The sequence below is a fragment of the Typopeltis vanoorti genome, chromosome 15 (assembly GCF_054136105.1).
Source record: "Typopeltis vanoorti isolate ZY-2024b chromosome 15, IOZ_Tvanoo_1.0, whole genome shotgun sequence".
In the NCBI taxonomy this organism is placed as follows: Eukaryota; Metazoa; Arthropoda; class Arachnida; order Uropygi; family Thelyphonidae; genus Typopeltis; species Typopeltis vanoorti.
Genome location: NC_143563.1, coordinates 60147559 through 60170737, shown reverse-complemented (window position 1 = coordinate 60170737; position 23179 = coordinate 60147559). Strand labels below are relative to the sequence as shown.

The following is a 23179-nucleotide window of genomic DNA, read 5'->3' as shown; positions in this document are numbered from 1 at the left end:
AATTCATTTTAAAACTTTCTTACATACTGTTCTTTTCAATGTGATATCCATTTTTATCCTGCTTAGTACTAAGTAATGGTCACTTCTGATTTCAAATCCTCTTTACACTCTTGTATCCTGAACAAAGCATAAAGATATCACTATCAATAATGACATAGTCAATGATGCTTTCTTATTTCTTGTGTCTTCTCTCCATGTGAACTTGTGCACATCTTTATGTTGAGACATGGTGTTAGTAATGACTAGTCTGTGTCCTTAGCAGAAATACAATAAATACTTACCATTATTATTAGCTTTGTTCTTTTCTCCAAATTTTCCCAAAATGTTCCTATATGCTTGATGCAATTCATTTCCTACTCTGCTGCTCAGATCCCCAACAAGAACCACTTTTTCCATTTTCTTTGTCGGTTGCCTGTTCTAATGGCTCAAAAAATTCCTCCACTTCTTCCTTGGAAGAACCATCTGTTGGACCATAGGCATAAAGTCCGTGTCCCCATTTTGAAGTTTGTCCGCATAACTCTACTTGAAACTGCCTTTATCACTATTCCTTCTTTTACTTGGTCCATATTGCCAAAAATAACATCCTATACTTATCATTTTAGTAAGATCTCACCTGTTTTTATTCTTCTTTGTCTCAGTAATGTCAGTTATGTCCATGGTACTTATGCAATTCTTCTGCAAGTTCAATTTCCTTTCCACTAATACTCCTTATATTGATGGTTCCTATCCTCAGTCCTGATGTTGAGTTGGAGCTTGTTCCAGTAGCTGACTTATCACTGTTCACCCTGGTTCCCTGATGAAAATAGCGGGACCTTGTTTAACAGAGAGACACCCCAGCCTGCATGAAATCTCAGTAAAATTTGGTCGGCTAAATTCCAAATTGGCAGTCCATCCTCATTTGTTCTATACCTACTAACAGGGTGCACAATATGAAGGTGAGGATTGGACATTAGTTCAGAAGCTCCAGTCGGTTCTCCATATTCCTGAAAGGTGATGTGGATGTCTCTTTCCAGTTATTTGGCTTTGACCTCAACTTAAGCCCCTATTATATATATATATAAGAAGTAGAGATGATAAAGTACATCCTTGCTGTATTCCTCTTGATAAGTCTTTGCATTCTAATTTGACTGCTATTTTATTTCTATGTATATTTCTTGAATAGACTGTAAGAGCTGGTTTGGTATATTTATAATTGTTTTTTAAGGCATTCCATGTCTGCTTCATGTCTGTTCTGTCCATCTACATAAAACAACCACAAAAAGAATAAATCAATGTTGATGCAACTTAATTTTCAATAGCACATTTGTACAGACCAAATGAATAGTTGTTCTAAATTTTCTTTAGAATATCACTATAATGGTGTATTTGCTAGAGTGAGAATTGTATGAAAAGCTTTATCAGTGTTCTTTTATAAAATTAATTTTTAATTCCCAAACAATATTATATTTCACTCTTGTTTCAGGGTGATCAAGATGCAATTGTACTACCTCCACAGCCTCAACGGATTCTAGTTGTTGCTGATCCTGCTCATCTAGTAGCTCTTCAGCAATTTGCACAACAACAAGCCCAGTTAGAAAATAGCCTTTCTACTGATGGAACTGAAGAACCATCTTCTCCACAACTGCATGTTGATGATTGTATAACCATTGAAGGAACAAGCAATCTTGATGATGAGGAAGAGGATAAAGATGGTGTTTGTGGTCCTGTTGATGTAACTCTAGCTGTAACAGATAATGGTTCACTTATTACTTATACTACTCAGTCTAATGATGCATGATGATACTCCTCTAAGTTAATAGATATAATGCAGCTCCCAAAAGTTTTTCTTATATGCATAGCAGTGTGTAATTATTTATGTACAGTTATGTGATTTAAGCATCTATCGTAAGCTCAAGTTACTTTTGATAAAACAGTTTAGGAAAAAACTCACGTACTCTGTACAGAATCAAGTTGTAAACTAAAAGTATAAATCTTAAGGAAAAATTTGCTTGCACAGATTTTTATGCATTTTCAGAATGAGTGTAGGAGAGCTCATAAATCATACATATTGTACAGGCCTTTAATAAAGGCATTCACTGATTTTGCTTGCATTTATTAATGTAAAAATGTTCTTGAAAATATCATTCTCAAATTAAAGCAAAATTCTTTTAGTTAGTTAAAATGAAGCAAAAATCCTTAAAAAATTGGATTGCAGTTCCACTGTAATTTTAATTACAATGGCATGTAATGAATATTTTATCTTTTTGTGAGATATCTGATTTATGCAGGATAACATATTTCATAATATATCATAATGTTTCATCATAAAAGTTTAAAAAATATTTTAAATTCAAATGTGATATATTTATATAAGAATCTTCCAAAAGCTTGCCTTAATTTTATTTATTATTTTATAGTAATTGATAAAATGTTACCATGAATTCAAAAATGTGAATAACCAACAGTATTCTTATTACTATATATTGTGAATACTCTTGCTTACAGAACATTAATTTTGCTTCTGTTAGATGAAGTGAAACTAGTGTTACTACAAATGGTTGCAAAATGTAAGGTTAAGTGCCTGATTAGGTTGTTGCATATCTGTTATTTTATAAAACACAAGATTTACAGAGGACAGCGTTGGATAATGTAGAAAATGTTGCTCTAGGCATATTGCAGAAAGTATATGACTGAAAAATACATCCAGATCAATGATTTTAAAATTGTAAAGATATTTTTATTTTATTTTCAAAACTGAAAATCTTTCCAGAACTGCGCATTAGTTTTTTTTTTTTTTTGGAGGGGGGGGGGGGATTCTATAAAAAGTTATCTTTTCTTGCTTGAGACATTTTAAATATAAAATACTTATTCAAACTAAGAAAGACATAAATAGAATAATCTGAAGGTTAAAACTATTGATTAAAAAAAAAGTATTCTTTTCTGGAATGTATACAGAGTTATTTTGTTAACTGAGGCATAGTATGCCTCATGTTCAAACATACATCTGCCATAATTTTGCAACACCATTTTGTTTCTCGAAGTATGGATGAATGGCGAGACCAGGCATACCAAGGATTATGCCAAAAAAAAACCTCAAAATTTCATATGTACAAAAATATAAAATAAATAAAAAGAACATTTCAAATGAGGTTTTTTCTTTTTGTATTAGGAAATTTGAAATGTAACATATGTTAAAATTGCAATTAATATTTTAAAATACTCAATTGAAGTTTTTCATATCAACATCTCTGAATTAAATAATTAAATGAATGGAAAGATGTCATTTTAATATCTATAGCCATGTATGGCTAAATATATCTGATAGATTACATAATTTTTGTCCCATGAGCTTCCTCTGGACAAGTCAGAATTCCATTTGAATGTGCCAATGATATCATATTGGAAGCCAGAAATATTTTTATTGTATCCTGTGTATATAGGTTGAAGCAACAAGTGTACATTAGTGAAATCGCAGTATTTATTGCAGATAATAAAGAAAATCAATCCAGTGTCATATTGCATACATTTTTTCAGTGTGTTCTTTCAATCTTCATAAGGTCTTTATGAAAGGTAATTCTAAACTAAATCAATATGAAATAGTATACTTGATTAATTCATTTGAAAAATGTGAAATTAGAATAAATTTTTTATGTTAACTTCACTAGTGGTAGGATCAGTGGAGGCTCGTACATAAGCACTGTGACACTGCAGTACCCCCCCCCCCCAAGGAAAAAATTAAATTTTGTTTGTGTTTATAAATAAATAATAACAATGCTTACAACATGTTAAAGGTTACAGCTTAAGTTTTGACATTGATCGAATAGTTAATAATTGAAATTGTTTGATTAATGCTTTAGATTACGACACAAATGCACTGTGATCTAACGCATGTGTCGGAATTATCACATTCGGTCGATATTCGTTTGCACTTCTCATTGCACGTTACAAGTGATTCTGACACTGCTCGTTTGGGCAGTGTATCATATGCTCGTGCGCGTTATTTCTGTGAGATACGAAACTTTTAATATTGGTGTGTGTTCGTGGTGAGGGTGAGAAAAATAATAATAAAAAAATATATCATCATCATCAAATTCCTGACACGTACCCTCAAGAGGTGTACAGGATATGATAGCATTACTAACTTCTTATCTACAATTTTCCTCCAAATCAGTCAGTTACTTGTCAAGACTCCAACATTACCAGCTCTTATATTTCTATCATCTAAGGCACTTTGTACCGTATCAATCCACTTATATCTTGGTCTTCCTCTGGGTCGTTTTGCTAATCTTTCTTTGCCCATTCTGTTTAAGTGACCATACCACCTGAGATTAGCTCTGTTAACGCATTCCTGGATGTTGATAATGTCAAGTTTTTTCCTAATATCCTCGTTTTTAATATGATATTGCAATTGATGCCAATGTCATTGATTTCTCAGGACTCTCTTGATGTCATCTGTTCACGCCTATAATCTTTCTCAGGACTCTCATATCTGCAGTCTCTAGTCTTTGGTCAAGTGTTTTACTTCTGACCCAGCTCTCAGATCCATAAGTTAAAACTGGTTTGAACACTGTCTTGTATACAGCTAATTTAGTGTTCCGACTAATTTCTCTCTTATTCCATATGAATTTATTCAATTGACTTCCTACCATACCAGCTTTGCTGATTCTGTTGTCTATTTTTATATTTAATTTACCATCTTCAGTAAAAATCGTGCCTAAGTAGCTGAAATGTTTCACTTGTTCCACAGGTTCTCCATTCACAACACAGTTCACATTTTCAATGATTGTGCCTATTTTCATTGTCTTTTTATTGCTGACCTTCGTACCATATCTATTACAACAGCTATCCAATTTAGTCAGGGAATCTTGCAGACTTGTCGCGGATTATTTAGAAGTATAACATCATCTGCATAAAGCAAAGAGCTGACATTAACATCTCCAATTTTGATATCATGTTTAATACCACTTTCATTGTCTTTTCATTGCTGACCTTCGTACCATATCTATTACAACAGCTATCCAATTTAGTCAGGGAATCTTGCAGACTTGTCGTGGATTTATTTAGAAGTATAACATCATCTGCATAAAGCAAAGAGCTGACATTAACATCTCCAATTTTAATATCATGTTTAATACCACTTTCTTTCATAATGTGATCCATATAGCTAATGAATAACAGAGGGGATAATGTACATCCTTGTCTCACACCAGATTTAACATTAAACCATCTTCCTGTACTTCCTTCAATTCTGCTGATTTACAACTCAAATAAAGACTAAGTATTGCCTGATATAATGCCACATTGACACCATATAACTGTAGCATATTGAATAGCTTCTTTCTTTTGGCACAAGCCTTTTCCAAATCGACAAAACTTAAATACAGATCTCTGTTATATTCCCATGCTTTCTCGACTGTTTGTTGTAAAGTGAAGATCTGATCCTGACAGCCTCTATTTGGCCTGAATCCAGCTTGTTCTTCACCAAGCTTTACTTCCGCAATTCTTCTCAACCGTTTCTCAAGTATACTTGCATAGATCTTGCCAGGAACACTCGATAGGGATATACCTCTGTAATTCTCACATTCAGTTTTATTTCCCTTTTTATATGTGGGTACCACGAGAGCTCTACTCCAATCATCGGGAATTCGTCCCTCTGTCCAGGCTTTCTGAATTATGCAGTGCAGCCACTGTAAAACTCTTATACCACCATACTTCAGCATTTCTGGTCGAATATCATCTACCTGCTGCCTTTGCACATTTCAAGCCTTTGATGGCTTTTTCTACTTCAAGTATGGATATGTATTCCTGACTGCATACCTAGTCAGTGTTTTTACCACTGTGCTGTCATCACTGCTTGTTTCATTTAGCAGTTTTTCAAAGTAATTACTCTATACTTCAAGGATATCTTTTTCTCCTGTTTTCATGTCACCTTTATCATCTCTAACTCGTTTTACAGCACTCTTTCCTCCATTCCTAAGCTTCTTCAACAACCTCCAGAATATTTTGCCACCTTCTTGATATTTAATTTCTATATTCTTGCCAAAGTTCTCCCATGACTTTTGTTTAGCTAGTTTTACACACTGTTTAGCATTCTTGCATTTGTCTCTGTATTCTCTAAGAGCACAAGCTGACTTATTTGCCAGGAACTTTTGATATGCTTTCTTCTTTTCCTTCACTGCCTCTTTAACTTCCTGTGTCCACCAGGGAGTTCTGATTTTTTTATCCTTGCAGACAACCTCACCACATGCTTCTATGGCAGAATCCATCAATGTTTTCTTCAGAATTTGCCACTGAATCTCCAAGGTTTGATTCCTGTTCTCAAACTCTTTCATTTTTTCTTCAATAATCTTTGTGTATTTTAGTCTACAGTTCACATCTGAGAGCTGCTCAACTTTTATTCGCTTTAAAACTTTCTTACATGTTATTCTTTTCAATATGAAATTTAATTTTATCCTGGTCAAGACTAAATAGTGATCACTTCCAATTTCAAATCCTCTGTACACTCTGGTGTCCTGCACCAGGGAGAAAACATCACTATCAACAATAACATAGTCAATGAGACTTTTCTTATTCATTGCCTCTTCTCTCCATGTGAATTTGTGCATATTTTTATGTTGGAACATGGTGTTAGTAATAATCAGTCCATGTCCTGAGAAGAAATCTAACAGATATTTGCCATTATTATTAGCTTTGCTCTTTTCTCCAAATTTTCCCAAAATATTTTTGTATTTCTCACAATCATTTCCTACTCTGCTATTTAGATCCCCAACAAGGACCAACTTTTCCTTTTTCATTGTGTCAGTTGCTTTTTCTAAAGCATCAAAATATTCCTCCACTTCTACCTTAGTAGAACCTTCTGTGGAACATAGGCACAAATATGTCTCATTGTCCAGTTTCCCCATTCTGATATTTGCCCACATCACTCTACTCGAGATTGCCTGCCATTCAAGAAGATTAGCCTAGTATTTAGTGTTGAATACTATGGCTACTCCTTCTTTTCCTTGACTGTCATTGCTTGAACATAACATTTTGTATTTATTGCTCAAAAAGATCAAACCAGTTTTGTCTTTTTTTTTTTGTTTCAGTCACCCTTATTATGTCAATCTGGTACTTATCTAATTCCTCAGCTAGCTCCATTTCTTTGCCATTCAGGCTTCTTACATTGATAGTACCGATCTTTAAACTCTGGTGATGTTGAGTTGGGGTTTGTTTTCAGATTTGTTTCAGTAGCTGACTTTTCGCTGTTCACCCTGGTTCCCTGGCGAAAACAACAGGGGCCTTGTTTAACCGGGCGACACCCCAGCCGGCATGAAATTTTGTCATGTCGTACTATCTTTTTTTATTTTGGTTTAACCAATAAGAATACAATTTGGTCGGCTAAATCCCAAATTGCCAGCCTAACCTCGTTCGTTCAGTATCCAAGTAGATACCCAACAGGGTGCACCACGAGAAGGTGAGGATTGGACATTAGGTCAGAAGCCCTGGTCGGTTCTCCACATTCCTTTAAAGGCTATGTGGAGGTCTCCTCTCAGTTATACAGCTTTGACCCTTAAATCAATTAAAAAAAATCCTTAACTCACCCAGAGTACCAAATATACTATAGGTTTGCAAATAACCCTTCATGGATGGGGGCAACATAAAAATCATCAATATCATCTTTTTTGTAAATATTGTTTTATTTTGTTACAATAACATATAATTATTTATTTATTTTAGATACAAGGCTGAATTATGAGTGTCACTGTTGAAAATATGAAAAGAATTATATTTTTTCAATTATCGTTACACGAAACAAATGCAGTGTCAGAATGATCATGCCAGTTGCAGACAGACTCGCAGATATTCGTTTACGCTTGTTACAAGCGAAAGCATTATTTATGCGAGATATGAAACTTTTTTTTTAATATGTAAATTTATTTATTAATAAACTGGTTACTGATTAGGAAAAGAATTTTTTAATTAAATTAAGGAGATATTAGATCCCACTTTGTTTTAAGAAATTCAAAGATTGGAATCAGAGAATTTCATGCCGAATATATAGTATAAAAAAACTATAAAAGTATCGGCGAATACTAGCGTGAGCTGAATGCAAGTAGTCCTAGAACGTAGTATAAACATGGGCAACTCATTGCAAAGGTGGGGAAAGTTCTAATCACTATTCTTTGGTATTTACCATAATGTAAAAACATATTTCCTAGGAAATGTATGCTGTTATTACATTATGGTAGGGAGGTCACTACCCAGACCGGTTTCAGCCTTTACCGAGGCTTCATCAGTGAGTAGCTAGACCAAATTATTAATACCAAAGGGTATTATAGCGAAAAGAACTTATATACTCTGCTATACGAGTTGTCCAAAAAGGTGCACCCATTAAGTTACTTAAATATATAGAGCCAACAGGTTTCATTTCGGCAATATAAACATTAATTAAATTAAGGGGATATTCGATCTCACATTGTTTTAAAACCGAATAAGAAACTCAAAGATTGGAATCAGAGAGTTTCATGCCGAATATATAGTATAAAAAAAACTATAAAAGTATCGGCGAATACTAGCATGAGCAGAATAGTGATCAGAACTTTCCCCACCTTTGCAACAAGTTGCCCGTGTTTGTGCTACGTTCTAGGACTACTTGCATTCAGCTCACGCTAGTATTCGCCGATACTTTTATAGTTTTTTTTATACTATATATTCGGCATGAAACTCTCTGATTCCAATCTTTGAGTTTCTTATTCGGTTTTAAAACAATGTGGGATCTAATAGCCCCTTAATTTAATGTTTTCATGCCCCAGCCGGCATGAAATTTTGTATTTTGGTTTATGCCAATAAGAATACAATTTGGTCAGCTAAATCCCAAATTGCCAGCCCATCCTCGTTCGTTCAGTATCCAGGTAGATACCCAACAGGGTGCACCATGAGAAGGTGAGGATTGGACATTAGGTCAGCCCTAGTCAGTTCTCCGCATTCTTTTAAAGCTATGTGGAGGTCTCTTCTCAGTTATACAGCTTTGACCCTTAAGCACCCCCTCACCCATCATTTTGGTTTGATATGGTATTTATCAATAGCTGATTGTTCAAACTTTAATGTATATATAAATTTATTACGTGTGGAGAAATTGCAGCATCCAACATTTTATATATGTGTTTGATTGAATCATTCTGAAGAATACACAATATTGTTGTATGAAACTAGAAATTAAATTATCTTACTTTTTTAGGAAAATCTTTTTGTAATTAAAATTAATTTTTTTATTTATGTTGTGTTGTGTCTTCTATTTCTATACTACTTTATGAAGGAATACCTTATAGCACTCAGTAATCACGGCTGCTGTGAACGTAAGGTGAACGAGGTAGTGCTCGGGTAGACCGAGCGCTACTTCATTTGCCTGAGCTGGACCAGAGGAGATCACGGGGTTCATGTATCAAATCTACTCCCCCCCCCTCCCCCCAAGATTAAATCTTGAGTGCACCATTGGTATCGGCTGGACCAAAAAAAATTGCACAGGCTTTCTATATTAATTGTTTTTCTTCAGCTTCTATGATGTCCATAATATTTATTATGTACAACTGAGCAAGAAAGATTATGGTTTTGAGTACTATGGCTTTAGAAGAAAAGGAAAATGGCCCTATTTTCCAGTCTTCTAATGTTTCTATTTTCTTGTATATAAGTTCTTGGACTGGTAATATTGGGTAAATGGAGAACGGAATTCCAAGTATAATGAGGGCTTCTCTTTTAGGAGTTAGTCCAAAAGGAATGCCTGCCTCCAAGATCCCACTTTCCAAAAACTTTTAATTTTGTCTTGTCTGCATTAGTGGTAGTTAATCCACTGATCTTGCTGAATTTTTCCAAAATATCACAAGAAAAAAAAAAAAAAAAAAAATATATATATATATATATATATATGGGAATAAATTTTTAACTTGGGTATATTGTATATTAGGATAATTATTTATTTATTTATTTATTTATTGGATATTTATTCCCATCAATATCTCCTCCAGAGATTTTTATTAAAACTTAATACACCTTGTTGCAACTTATATAGGTAAAGTTGATAAGGCTTTGTATTACTAAAACCTTGGTATTTAGGGTCTAGCTACTCACTGAGGAGACCTCAAAAAAGGTCGAAACCGGTCTGGGTAGTGACCCCACCCATAATGCATTGCAGTATACATCTTCTAGTGAGATGTGCTTTACATTATGGAAAATACTAAGAATAGTGATCAAAGCTTTAACCACCTTTACAATGAGTTGCCCTGGTGTTGTACCATCTTTAGACTTGAACTTTGTTTCAGGCGCAAACTTAATTGTTTGCATACTTGGGATTAGGAGCTAAAATGACCAAGCATATAAAATTGCTTGGTTATCCTAATATATATATATATATATATATGGAATCATTATCCTTCAAAGTGCCCACTACATCATCAGCATATACTAATAGCTTATTTTCCTTCATAGTTGAAGGAACTGTTATTCCTCGCACAGCATGTGTATTGTCGACTTCCTGTAAGAATGGTTCAAGAGCAGTGGACTAAGAGGGCAACCTTGCTTTACTCCTTTTTGAATTTTGACCGGGTCTAACAGGAACCCATTAATTGGAGCCAGGTATTTGAATTGGCATAGGCGCAAACTTTGTTTACCTACACTTAGATAAAGGATTAAACCAAGTATATAATTTTTTGGTATCTTTAATTAAAAAAAAAAAATATATATATATATATATATACACACACAACATCAAATCAACTACTTAACTACACAAGTGCAATGTATTTTTCACATCACCACTCCAAACAACATGAAAAACAAAAGCTAGCTACATAGCTTCTCTTCAGTTCTCATAGGACAACAGTTATCATCCTATATGGACAAAATGCCTGGGATTTCAGATTCTAGCTTCTTACAGAAACTTATGTTCCATCTTGAATTCACACATGAGAAAGTTTGATACATAACCTGCTCTTTATTTGACAGCAACATAAGTCAGTCAAATTCTTCTTGCATCTCAAGTCATAGAACACTAAAGAAAATCTCATTTTAACTTCACTTTTTATATGAAAGTAGCATCAAACTCCATTAAATAAACTAGTAAAAACCACATCATCACTTTGGAATAAATTAACTTTCTAATGAAAGTCTCAACATTATTCTTAAAACATTATCAACAGTTTTAAATACTTCAGAACTTTGACTGCTGTATGAAAGCATCTGAAGAAATAACTAAACCCATATGAACTGTTAGAAATAAGTTATCAGACTGAAAATCCTAAATAAAACAAACTTTACTGGGCTCATTTCTATATGAACTGGAGAGCAATAAAGTTCCTTTCAGCTTTAGCTGAAATAAATTGTAACCACTTATCCTATATGGATAATAAATGGTTACAATAAACTTCACACTTAATTTTTTAAAAAAGGAAATCTTTGTTTTCTTCTAATTTCTGTCCAGTCTTCATATATATTGAAGGCAGAAGCAAAAGCTCCACAGTTTTACTCCCTGAAGTTTTTTCTTGCACTACTTGGTACATTGCATTTGCTGGAGAACCAGGATTTGATGGACAAAAGTTTTGAGTGAAGTGGGGAATAAAGATATTCTTTCAGGCAGGAATAATTTTAATTATTTGATTTAACGATTACATTAGGGAACTGGAAATAACAAAAACAATGGAAAAGAAAAACAGAAATCCCAAAGAGGATCCCTATCGACGTTGTTGTCCTATAGGACTACAACATCGTTCCAAACTTTTTTTGCATCACGATATACTAATAAAATTGAAATATTTATACAGAACACTAAAAAATCATTATATGTACAAATTTTTGCAAACAATAGTTTTATTTTAGAACTTGGTGAGAACATCAAGAAAAAAAATTAATTTAAATTGTATAGATTTATTATTGCATTAAGTCTATTGATGCTTAAAAGAGCTATGTGTTATTCCTGATGAAGACTTTTTAAATATGACCTCTTCAAATTCTTGATTGTGACCATCGATGAAAAAGATTATTCACAGAGATAGACTGTAGCAAATAGTAGAAGCGTCTTAATTGCTTTTTCTCCAATAGATAAAAATGTGTTTTGTAGTCAACCAGAATTCAGATAACAATATCTTTAAACTTGAACTTCAAGGATTGTATCATGCCTCAAATCTAGGAATTCTTTTTCTTTTTCTTTCACTTAAAGATCAAAGACCAAAATATTTTCTGATAGTGAAGTGAATGGATTTCGAATCCAGTTGAACTTTTGTGTTTCAGTTTGGTCAAATTAAAAATGGAGCTCCTCAAATATGCTCAGAAGTTGCCCTACAAGTGCTAATAGTTATTTTCTAGGATTAGAATTAAAACACTGAATAAACATTGGAAGTGAACCATTATTAACTTTATTTTTCAAAAGCTGGATTTTTGATTTGAATCCATTAACTTTATCAGTACAAGTTAATCTATTTTCATTTGGCCCTTGCATTTTTTGATTATGTGCATTCAGATACTCAAATATATTATTATTATATGGGCACTTCCATGGAGTCTGAAGACTCATCGTGGGAGGCCCAATTTATCCACACGATCTATCATACCTCTCCTTGAACCCATTAACAGAAAGAGCATGCACTACTGACACTGGCAACCCATTCCACTCATTCACAACTCTCCAAGCAAAAAATCAAGTCCTCACACCCCCCTACTAACCACACCTTTATTCCACTTTCAGGGATGATCCCTTGTTCTGGTCCCTCTAGCCAAATGCTGAAACATTTCCCCTGCATCATCCTATAAAACCATTTAAGCAACATAAATGTTTCAAATAAATTCAACACACACACACACGCAGTAGTTTTCGGACATCGCATAAAGAAGAAAAGCCGCAACACTCAGAAAAAGGTATGTGTAAATTTCTCTTCCTTATGCTACATATACTTTTTGGTAAACTTACATCTACAATGCCCTAAGAATCCGTGAGTAAATAGCCAATGACATTTAAACAGGGGCACTCCTAAACTGAAGCAGGCAAAATAGCCGTAATTATAATAGTTTATTAAGAGGAGTAACATGGGAGTTTTCCCAGAAATAATATACATAATTCACACAGTATTTTCCGTCTACCATACTTCTCCTTGAACTCATTTACAGTCGTGGCACCCACAACAGATTCTGGCAGCTTATTTCACTCATTTACCACTCTCCAAGTAAAAAACCTAGCTCTAACACCCTTGCTAACCACACTCTTACCAAGCTTCCATGGATGGCCACTAGTCCTCCCACTACAAGTCCTATTCTCAAAAATATCTTCTGAATTGATCTTATAGAAACTCTTCAGTAATTTTAATGTTTCAATCATATCACCCCTTTTCTGCCTATCAACCAATTTCTGCAGCCCACAAATCTTCAACCTGTTCTCATAAGGTTCATTCCATAGTCCTGCTATTATCTTGGTCACTCGTCTCTGGATCCTCTCCACCTCCTCCCCATTGAGAAGAAACCCTGGTGCCCATATCTGGGGAACAGTAGTCTTGATGGGGTCTTATCAAGGCTCAATACAGAGGAACAATAACCTGTTTGTCTCTGCTGGTTAAAGTGTTTTTCAGCAACCAAGTGATTTGATGAGCTGATTTTGCCACTTTTGCAATGTGTCCCCTAAACTTCAACTCCCTATCCCAACACTCCCAAATCCCTGGCCTCGTCAATCTCCTGGAGTGCAGTTCCACCAATGTGATATACTGCTGCTAATCTTTTCACCCCAAAATGCAAAACCTTACATTTTTCCACATTAAATTGACATCCATTCTCCTTAGCCCAGTCCTCCAAATCATCCTGCAAAATTTTGACATCCCGAGCATTCACTATTGCTCTACCTAACTTTGCATCATCTGCAAACAGATGCACAGTTCCTTTCAGATCCTTTCCTATATTGTTAATGAACAAGTTAAACAGTAGCGGTCCAAGAACAGAGCCCTGCGGCACACCGCTAGTCACAGGCCGTCTTTTGGATTCTACTCTGAATAAACTACTCTCTGATATCTCTCCATCAACCACCCTCCTGTCCATCTCACCAACCCTATATCCATTCTCATATGCTGCAGTTTACTGATTAGAATTCCATGTGGTATCCTATCAAAGGCTTTAGCAAGGTCCAGTAGAATCACTGTAAACCCGTTACTCTTATCCAGTTCAGCCGTCATTGTTATAGAACGTGAACAAGTTACTGAGGCATGATCTACCCTTCACAAAACCATGCTGTCCCCCATAAAGTATCCCATTTTCATCTATCCAATCTTGTATTTTCCTCTTGACTATTTTCTCCAAGACCTTGACAACAATTCCTGATATGTTGATCGGCCAGTAATTTTCAACAGCAGTCTTGGAACCTCCTTTATGCAGTGGAACTATTTTACCCTCTTTCCAACCCCTTGGGACTAACCCAGACCCGAGACTCAAATTAAACAAAATGGACAAAGGCACTGACAATTCTTTAGCCGCTTCTTGTACAACACGAGCTGGTATACCATCCAATTCCGCAGATGAGTTGACATTGAGGTTTTGTAATAGACTATTCACCTCCACTTCATTCACCACAATTCCCGTATGAGCTATTTGTTCTTCCATTTCTGCAATGTCACCACATGGATGATATACTCTTGCAAAGTGCTCACTCAGTAATTCTACTATATCAACTGATTCGGTTACCTCCCTACCATTGGCATTCTTTAAAATCAATCTGCCGTATACATTTTTTCTTTTACTTGAAACATATTGAAAAAACTGTTTGGGATTTTCTTTAGCCTGCATGGCTAATGTTCTTTCATAATTTGCTTTTCTTACCACACACTTGTTACCCTTCTGGCCTGGGCTTTATACCGTTCATGTGCCTGCAGGTCACCTTTCTCCTTAAATTCCTTCCACAGTTGTTTCTTTTTTTTTCAGCTCAAGCTTAATGGTGTTATTCATCCATTTAACCCCTACTTGTTTTACTATTCGGACCCTAGGTATACAATCAGCCATAACCTCCTGTAAATGCTCCTTGACCACTTCCCATGCTCTATCGATGTCCAGCCCTTGCAGTTGTACATGCCATGGTACTGAACCAATCAAACTCCTAAGCTTGTCATACTTACCAGCCTGATAATTCCACATGTACCCTTTCTTAATTGTAAATTCCACACCTTTAGCCACCTCCCAAGTCAAGACCCTATGATCACTCTCACCAACTGGTGGCAATGCGGTCATATTCGTTACAGCCAAATCCTCAGATGCAATTACTAGGTCAAGCACTCTCTGACCACTAGTATTTTCCATTACATGGTGTCGCAGATAGTTATCCCTTAATAACTGCATAAAACCCAATTCCTTCCTCCCGTGTGTCCTCTCCTTCCCCCAATCAATGCTACCATAGTTGAAATCTCCCATAATAATTACCCCCCTTCCACTCATTTCTTCTATTTGCTTATGCATACTATCTCCACCATCTTTTCCATCACCTGGTCTATAGCAGCACCCAATTGTATATTTTGTTCTGCTAGCCTCAATCTCACACCAAATGGCCTCAAATGTGCTCTTTTCTGTATCCTGCAATTTAACTTCTATTCTCCTTGACTGCAGCGCATCAGCTTCATCAATAATACTCCTCCCCCCATTTTATTCTCCCTGTCATTCCTGAACACACTATATCCCTCACATTCAATCCCACTAGCTATATCATCTTCAGTCAGCCATGTTTCACTAATGCCAATAACCTGTGGTCTGGAAGTGCCAACCAAGGCCAAAAATCCTTCCTGCTTGTTCCTAATACTCCTAGCATTAGTATACATGAATTGCAGACCCCCCCCCCCTTTAGCCCCATCCCTTCCTTGATGCCTTATACTAACTAACCCATTCTGATTTGTTGTCCTTATTCACTCAGGCATATTATACTCATTCATACACTCAACTGCCTCCCTAAGGTCTGCATATCCACTCCCCCCCCCCTAATAAATCTAGTTTCCCTGATTCTGCACATCCACTTCATTCAACAACACTTTTTCACGTCTCCTTACACTGAATCCATTCAAATGCAAACCATCCATCTTATATAGATCCTTTCGCCCATCGAACTCACTCCACACATCCACAAATTCCACACCACTTGTCATGCATAAAGTCATTTGCAATTATGGCCCTCCTCCTAAACTTTTCACTGTCATACCGCGACAAAAGACTAATCATCCTAACTCTCTCACTCTTTTCTTTTGCTACCTCAAACAATTTATCCAGGTCCTCTATCATTTCCATTTTATCTCCTTTCAAATCATTTGTACCTGCCACCCACTATCATTTCTTTCATCCTTTGCTTTTACTCCCTGATAGACTCACGTCCTTAATGGTCACACCAGGTTGGTACGATTTTGTCAAATTCTCTACTATCACACCTCGTACTAATGAATCTCCATACAGCACTCGCTCCTTCATTTTGTTTACGTTCACAATCATACTCTTATTTTTCCTATCATACTTTTTTTTATTGGCTCGTACACTCCGTAGACATTTGTGCATACGCTCCAGCTGCCACTTTGCTCTATGTATCACTCCGCTCAACAGCGCGATCTCACTCATTGCATCTATCTCATCTTTTTTATTATCTATTAAACCATTAATTTGCTCTGTATTAATACCTTCATTCACACTTTTTACATTCATGCCCTCATAGCTCTCTGGTACAACCTCACAATTTCTTACCATATCACTATTTTCTACATTCTGAGATTTGACAAAAATATCACACTTGCGACCTGAAATACACTTTAATTCCTCATTTTCCTTACATTTTCTACACACATTCATACTCCATTATCATCATCTAACCATACTCCAACCGCTCTCCGCAACGCATACATTTCACAGATAGTACACTGAATAATCTCCTTTATGTTTACCGTTATTGAACAAAGATGGCAAACCATTATCACTAGCCACCATTTTCCTTCTTACAGGAGCCATGTGCGCGCTTCTATCGTATTTTATCAAATTAATAATTGAAACACCAAAAACACACAAACAGACACACTAAGATATGAAAAGCAAACAAAACTACGTAATATTCCAGCAAAATTGTCAATGATAACTTAAAATAACACTAAAAAAACACTTATCTTATCAGGAGCTCTTAACAAACACTACAGACCACGAGTCCCTCTAGCGGCGAATATCTGTTGAACTCCCTAGCCTATAGCAACAACCAATTGTATATTTTCTCTTACTGGTCTCAATTTCACACTAGACTGCTTCAAATGAATAGCTACCCTCCCGTCTATCTCCTATTCTTTTTGGCTGCAATTCATCTGCCATCATCAGCATCATATCATCCTTGTACCCCATCCTATCTTCCCTGAAAATACTAAACCCTTCACATTCAATCCCTGTAACTACATCATCTGTTGTTAGCCAAGTCTCACTAATGCATATAACTTTGGGTGAGGTTGCACTAACCAATACGAAAAACTCCTCCCCCTTGTGGCTGACATTTATGGCATTAGTATATAGAAACTGCAGCATCCCTTTAGACCCCTACCCACCTACCTTGACTTTCTGAAATGACTACCCTGTTCAATATTTTTCCTTGAGAGACTAAATTCTGCACTTGGTCACTCTCACACTCACTCGCCTCCATTATTGCATAAGTTTTCTTGAATTTCCACCCCAGCATGCTCAGTGAACAAAGCTCTCTCCAGACACCTAACACCAAAAACATTTAGATGCAATCCTTCTTTCCATCAAACACAGATCCATAAATCCTTCATCATTTCTCTGCGCAATCTACGAATAGCCTCATTGGCTACTACCAACACCCTACTCCTCAGTTTACCTCTAAGAGACTTACAATCTTTACTTTCCCACTCTTCTTCTCTACATCCTCCTTTATAGAATACTTCTCGCCTCTCAAATCATTTGTACCAACCAAGACAATCATTTCTTTCAACTTACAGTATCTACTAGGTTTGCCATTTTTTGAAACCAATAGTCATCTAAGAAATGTGAATAATGAGAGTCATTTGCAAAAAAAAAAAAACTTTCAATTCTTCTTTAAGCTCATGAACTCTTGCCAAAATGCCTGCCCCTGAACAACCAACACTTCAATAACACAGAATAACAAAGATTGATGATTTTGATCCCATTTCTTCTCATTAGGCTGCAAAAAAAGCAGGACCGTAGTGGTTTAGATTTGAAGTTTACCATTTTGACTTTGGCAGTATCATTTAATGTTAACATTAAATCAGGTGCAGTCTTTGCCACGAGAGCCACTCTGTTTGAATATTAGAATTATTAGACTGAACTTCTGAAGCGATGTCCTAACTCTCCCAGTCCCTGCAACTGCACAGTTTATCCACAACATATTTTTTGTTTCAAAGTATTCATTGATTACTACAAATATTTCTTTCCCAGTTGTCTGTTTAGGAAGTTCCTTGCAGAATAAATAGTGTTCTTTCAAGGATTTTTCTGCAGGAATTCTAATAAGCTGAATTATTGAAATCTACAGACTCATCAGTTTGTAGCAAACACATTTTTGAAATTATTATTCACTGGATGAGTGTAGTTTCTATATCAACTTAATATGTCATCAATATGTCTACTGATAGCATTATTTGAAAGTAGTAACTTTGCTAGTTGTTTTGCTACATTTGGTCCAATTTCTCCACTTGGTTATACTATAAATTAAAGATACCAAGAAATTATATACTTGGCTTAATCCTTTATCCAAGTGTAAGCAAACAAAGTTTGCACATGAAGTATTTTCAGGACTGGAGCAACTTGTGGTAAAGGTGGTATGACTTCACATCACTTGACTTAGTATCCCATTATGCAAAACATAATGCATGAGACTTCAATAAAGGTTGAAACCGGTCTGGGTAGTGACCCTTCCCATAATGCATAGCATTATACATGTCCACAAGGAGATGTGCTTTGCATTATGGGATACTAAAGGCAAGTGATGTGAAGTCATACCCCCTTTACCATGAGTTGTGCCAGTCCTGAAAATACTTCAGGTGCAAACCTTGTTTGCTTACACTTGGATAAAGGATTAAACCAAGTATATAATTTCTTGGTATCTTTAATTTATAGTATAACCAAGTGGGAAAACTTTCAAAAACTACTATCTCTAATCCAGAGTATTATAATAATGTGTGACATCTTTTGGCAACTCGTATATGAAAATATGACTTCTGCATTACTTCAATCTTGGTATCATCTCTGGGTCTGGCTCCCACTGATGAGACCTCAATAAAGGTCAAAACCAGTCGATGACTTGATTCTGGGGACGCAGAGTTTCTGCCTAGGGTAATGGATGGCAATGCTGTAGCCAATGAAGTTTTAACTGAGGCTCAGCTGTTGCTTACTCTTTTGTTGAGGGGAACGAATGGCAATGACGTAGACATTGAAGTTCTTACTGAGGCTTGGCTGTTGTTGTTGTTGTTGTTAACCCCCCCCCCCCCCTCAGATGAGATATGAGCAGCTCTGCTCAGTGGTGGGGTGTGCCTGCCACTGGGTAGTGCCAACGCTGAAAGTTCTTCTCGGTGACAGGGTGAGCCGGTTGCTGAGTGGAACAACGCTGAGTTAAAAGATCCTTCCTCATTGTTGGGTGATCTAGGGGATTACAAGTTTTTGGGGAGGTAACCCTGCACATAATACAGGGAAACTGGTTGGTGGTTTGATTCCAGGGGGAGTAGAGTTTTTGCTCCTGTAAGGTTTGCCTTAAGGAGCTTTTGAGCATCCAGGGATTTGGATCCATTGGGGTGGCCTGTATTAGGGCTTCCTTGGCTGATGCTTTTCCTGGAATATGAGCAGTTCTGCTTAGTGGTAGGGGAGCCTGTCAGTGAGTGAAGCCACCGCTGAGTTAAATGATCACTCAGGTCGCTCAATGTTGGGTGATCTGAGTGACTGCATGAGTTTTTGGAGAGGTAACCCCCACACTTAAACAGGGAAACTGGTCTGGATAGTGACCCTTCCCATATTGCATAGTATTATACATATCCGCAAGGAGATGTGCTTTGCATTATGGGATACTAAGGCAAGCGATGTGAAGTCATACCACCTTTGCCATGAGTTGCCTCAGTCCTTCCTGAAAATATTTCAGGCGCAAACTTTGTTTGCTTACATTTGGATAAAGGATTAAACCAAGTATATAATTTCTTGGTATCTTTAATTTATGGTCCAATTTCCAAACAAGCCAGTAATGACTCAGCAATGGTGTGAGGCTTTTTCACTTTAGCAACTAGTTTGGCCCTTAAAACTGGCCTCCTGAGCTTAGTCTGATATTGTTATGGCAGATGTCATGAAAGATCCCCCCCCCCATCTGCATTTGTATTAGCTTAAAAAAAATGTCTTTATCAATGCAAGACGGATGTTTTGTAATCAGGTGCCAATACCATAGCATCATTTGATAGCAATTCAAGGCAGATAAGACATTTTAGTTGAGGAATGGAAGATCGATCAAAACATAGAGAATTGAATTTCAAATATGTACCCTTATTCAAATATGTACTATTACAAATTTCTGAAAGACAATGATAAACTCTCAGATTCACAAGACAATGTGAAAAAGAAGTTTAAAACAGTTTATCAGTGTCTTTCAGAAACTTGTCCATTGTGCGTAAATATCGGTAAAATATTAAATACCTTCTTGTAAAAAGAAATAAGTAAATTAAACAACTCGCAGGCAAACAAACAAACGGAACTTGAAAATTATGGCATGCACATACACTGAATGCAAAACTAAAGAGAGCCGAGAGTAAGTTGGCAGTATATCTGATGCAGCATGCAGTACCCACATTGTGTGATACTGATTAGATGCATGAATAAGACACTGTTTGTCACATATGTCCTGGCACATTTCCAGCTCAATCGTGGCCCGTGACACTGGTTGGAAAGCAATGCTATAGGTATAGGACATGAGGCTGAAAATGGTTGGGAGTAGATCTGTAGAAAAAGAAATGTGGATAAACAAAGCTACGGTCACAGTTGCCAAAAGGAGAAAAGATCAAGGGTGATGGAAGAATAAAGAAGATTATCTGATATTCTGATTGGTGAATGATGCGTTAGATCATTACTGATCTTCCATTACTGAAAAGGAAACTAGTGTAAATTATAAAATCGAAATCTCTTGGGAAGATTTATCTCATGTTTGGATATGAAGACTGCACGTGATCAACTTTCAGAGATAAATACCGTATATTATCGCGTATAATGCGAACTAGAAATTTTGTTTAAAAACTAGCCCTAAAATGCCATGTCCACGTATAATGCAATCTGTTAATCTTGTTCCATAACATTAAAAATAGTACAACACGAATTAACAAAAGAAATATTTATTTTAAAACAAAATGTCAAAATACAATACGAATTAACAAAAGAAATATTTATTTTAAAACAAAATGTCAAAATCCTTTAAATTCTTCTTCATCTTTTGAGTTGTCAAACATTTCATTTATAAATTCATCTGTAGGGATTGCATCATCATCAGTGTAGCAGTTGTCGTCATCGTCTTCATGCTCTCCAATTTGTTGTGCATCATCCTCGCTTTCGTATATGACGTGATCTTCGGATCCATCCATTGAATTACTTATTCCACATTTAAGAAATGAGCATTGAATCATTTCAGATGGTATCGAATCCCATGCTTCTTTAACCCAGCTGGCTAGGGTGATCTCAGGCTACTGAAAATTCCCACCCTTTGTCATCTTCACCAAACCAGATGACATCCATTTTCTCCATTTTTCACATAAGTGATCTTTAAATGGCTTATTCAAGCTGACATCAAGTGGCTGCAAAACGGAAGTTAGACCACCCAGTATGACTGCTAGGTCTGTATGTAGCTCACATGCTTTCTCTTTGCTTGCCTCTGTTAAATGCGCCTGGCACATATCCCAGACTAGCATGCTTTGTTGATGTAACAAGCTACCTGGACGTATGTTCCATACTTGATTCAGCCACAATTGTACACCTTCTTCATCCATCCAACCTTTCTAATTGGCACGAACAATTATAACACTGTTGGCTTTAATTTGGTTCCATCTGCCATGCATGCTAGAACAATGGTAAAATGCGTTTTTTCATGTCCCATCATTTTTATGAAGACACCCTTTTCACCAACTGAGTTTACTGTTCGATTCCCAGGCATATCAAAGTACATGGGCGTCTCATCCATATTGCCAATTTGGGAAAGTTCATTTCCGTGACACTTCCGTAATTTGATGATAAATTTATGGAAGGACTGCACTTTTTCTTCAAGCTGCTTTGGTAACTTCTGCGCAATTTTTGTTCGGTGTCGTAATGTTAATGCTTTGCATTACATAAATCTGTTGCACCACCCAGGCAAAGCAAGAAAAGATGAAACACCTGGTGTGTCCTTGAATTTACCATCTAGGGGATCACAAGTTTTTGGGGAGGTAACCCTGCACATAATACAGGGAGACTGGTTGGTGGTTTGATTCCAGGGGGAGTAGAGTTTTTGCTCCTGTAAGGTTTGCCTTAAGGAGCTTTTGAGCATCCAGGGATTTGGATGCTCAAAAGGGGTGGCCTGTATTAGGGCTTCCTTGGCTGATGCTTTTCCTGGAATATGAGCGGTTCTGCTTAGTGGTAGGGGAGCCTGTCAGTGAGTGAAGCCACCGCTGAGTTTCACAAAAGCAGATATCTGTTTCTTGAGTTGTAGAGCTCAAAAACGAATTGCATTTCTTGTTACTATAATGCCATCTTGTCGTTGCGTCAAAATCCATTCATTTAGCTCTTCTTCGAGTTCTGGAAAGGATGCTACATCTTCACAACAGGAACGTTTCGTTTTGGGGATTTTTTCAAGACTGTCTTTTTGCTTACGCCAAAGTCTAATATTACTTTCTGCTACACCAAATTCTCTCATAGCAACACTGTTATTATGTTCTTCTGCAAACTGCACGACACACAATTTAAATCCTACTTCAAAAGATGAATGTTTACGTTTCTGTTGGCTCATTTTCAGGCTAGGTTTGTTTAACGAATAATATTTAAAATGAACTGTGGTTAAACCGATATACCTAACTGTGCTCTATCATTCGGCGATGGAGAATGCATCGTATCTGTGCATAATGCCAGTAATGTAAGTAGCTTTATGCTACTTACATTACTGGCATTATGCAGGCGATTTTATTTATTTTAACTGTAGCTTCAATGTAGAATAGTACTTTTAAATTGGTAGTTT

The 23179-nt window shown here is 36.3% G+C and overlaps 2 protein-coding genes across 4 annotated transcripts in view; one reads left to right on the top strand and one right to left on the bottom strand.

Annotated features, from left to right (window-relative positions):
• Window positions 1-3493, top strand: part of LOC150098794 (uncharacterized) — a 149527-nt gene extending 146034 nt beyond the window's left edge. For both annotated transcript variants that reach the window (XM_090405509.1, XM_090405508.1), the window contains one exon: window positions 1463-3493. In XM_090405509.1, the coding sequence (XP_090261635.1) occupies window positions 1463-1777 (315 nt within the window). In that variant the 3' untranslated portion in view covers window positions 1778-3493. The remainder of the gene's footprint in view (window positions 1-1462) is intronic.
• LOC150098793 (uncharacterized) overlaps window positions 1-23179 on the bottom strand; it is a 327468-nt gene that overhangs the window by 28728 nt on the left and 275561 nt on the right. Inside the window, exon 14 of one of the 2 annotated variants that reach the window (XM_090405507.1) lies at window positions 1616-1721. The exons of the other annotated variant lie outside the window; for it this stretch is intronic. Within the exon in view, the coding sequence (XP_090261633.1) occupies window positions 1718-1721 (4 nt within the window). The 3' untranslated portion in view covers window positions 1616-1717. Of the gene's footprint in view, window positions 1-1615; window positions 1722-23179 lie in introns of those variants that run through there. 2 annotated transcript variants of the gene reach the window in all.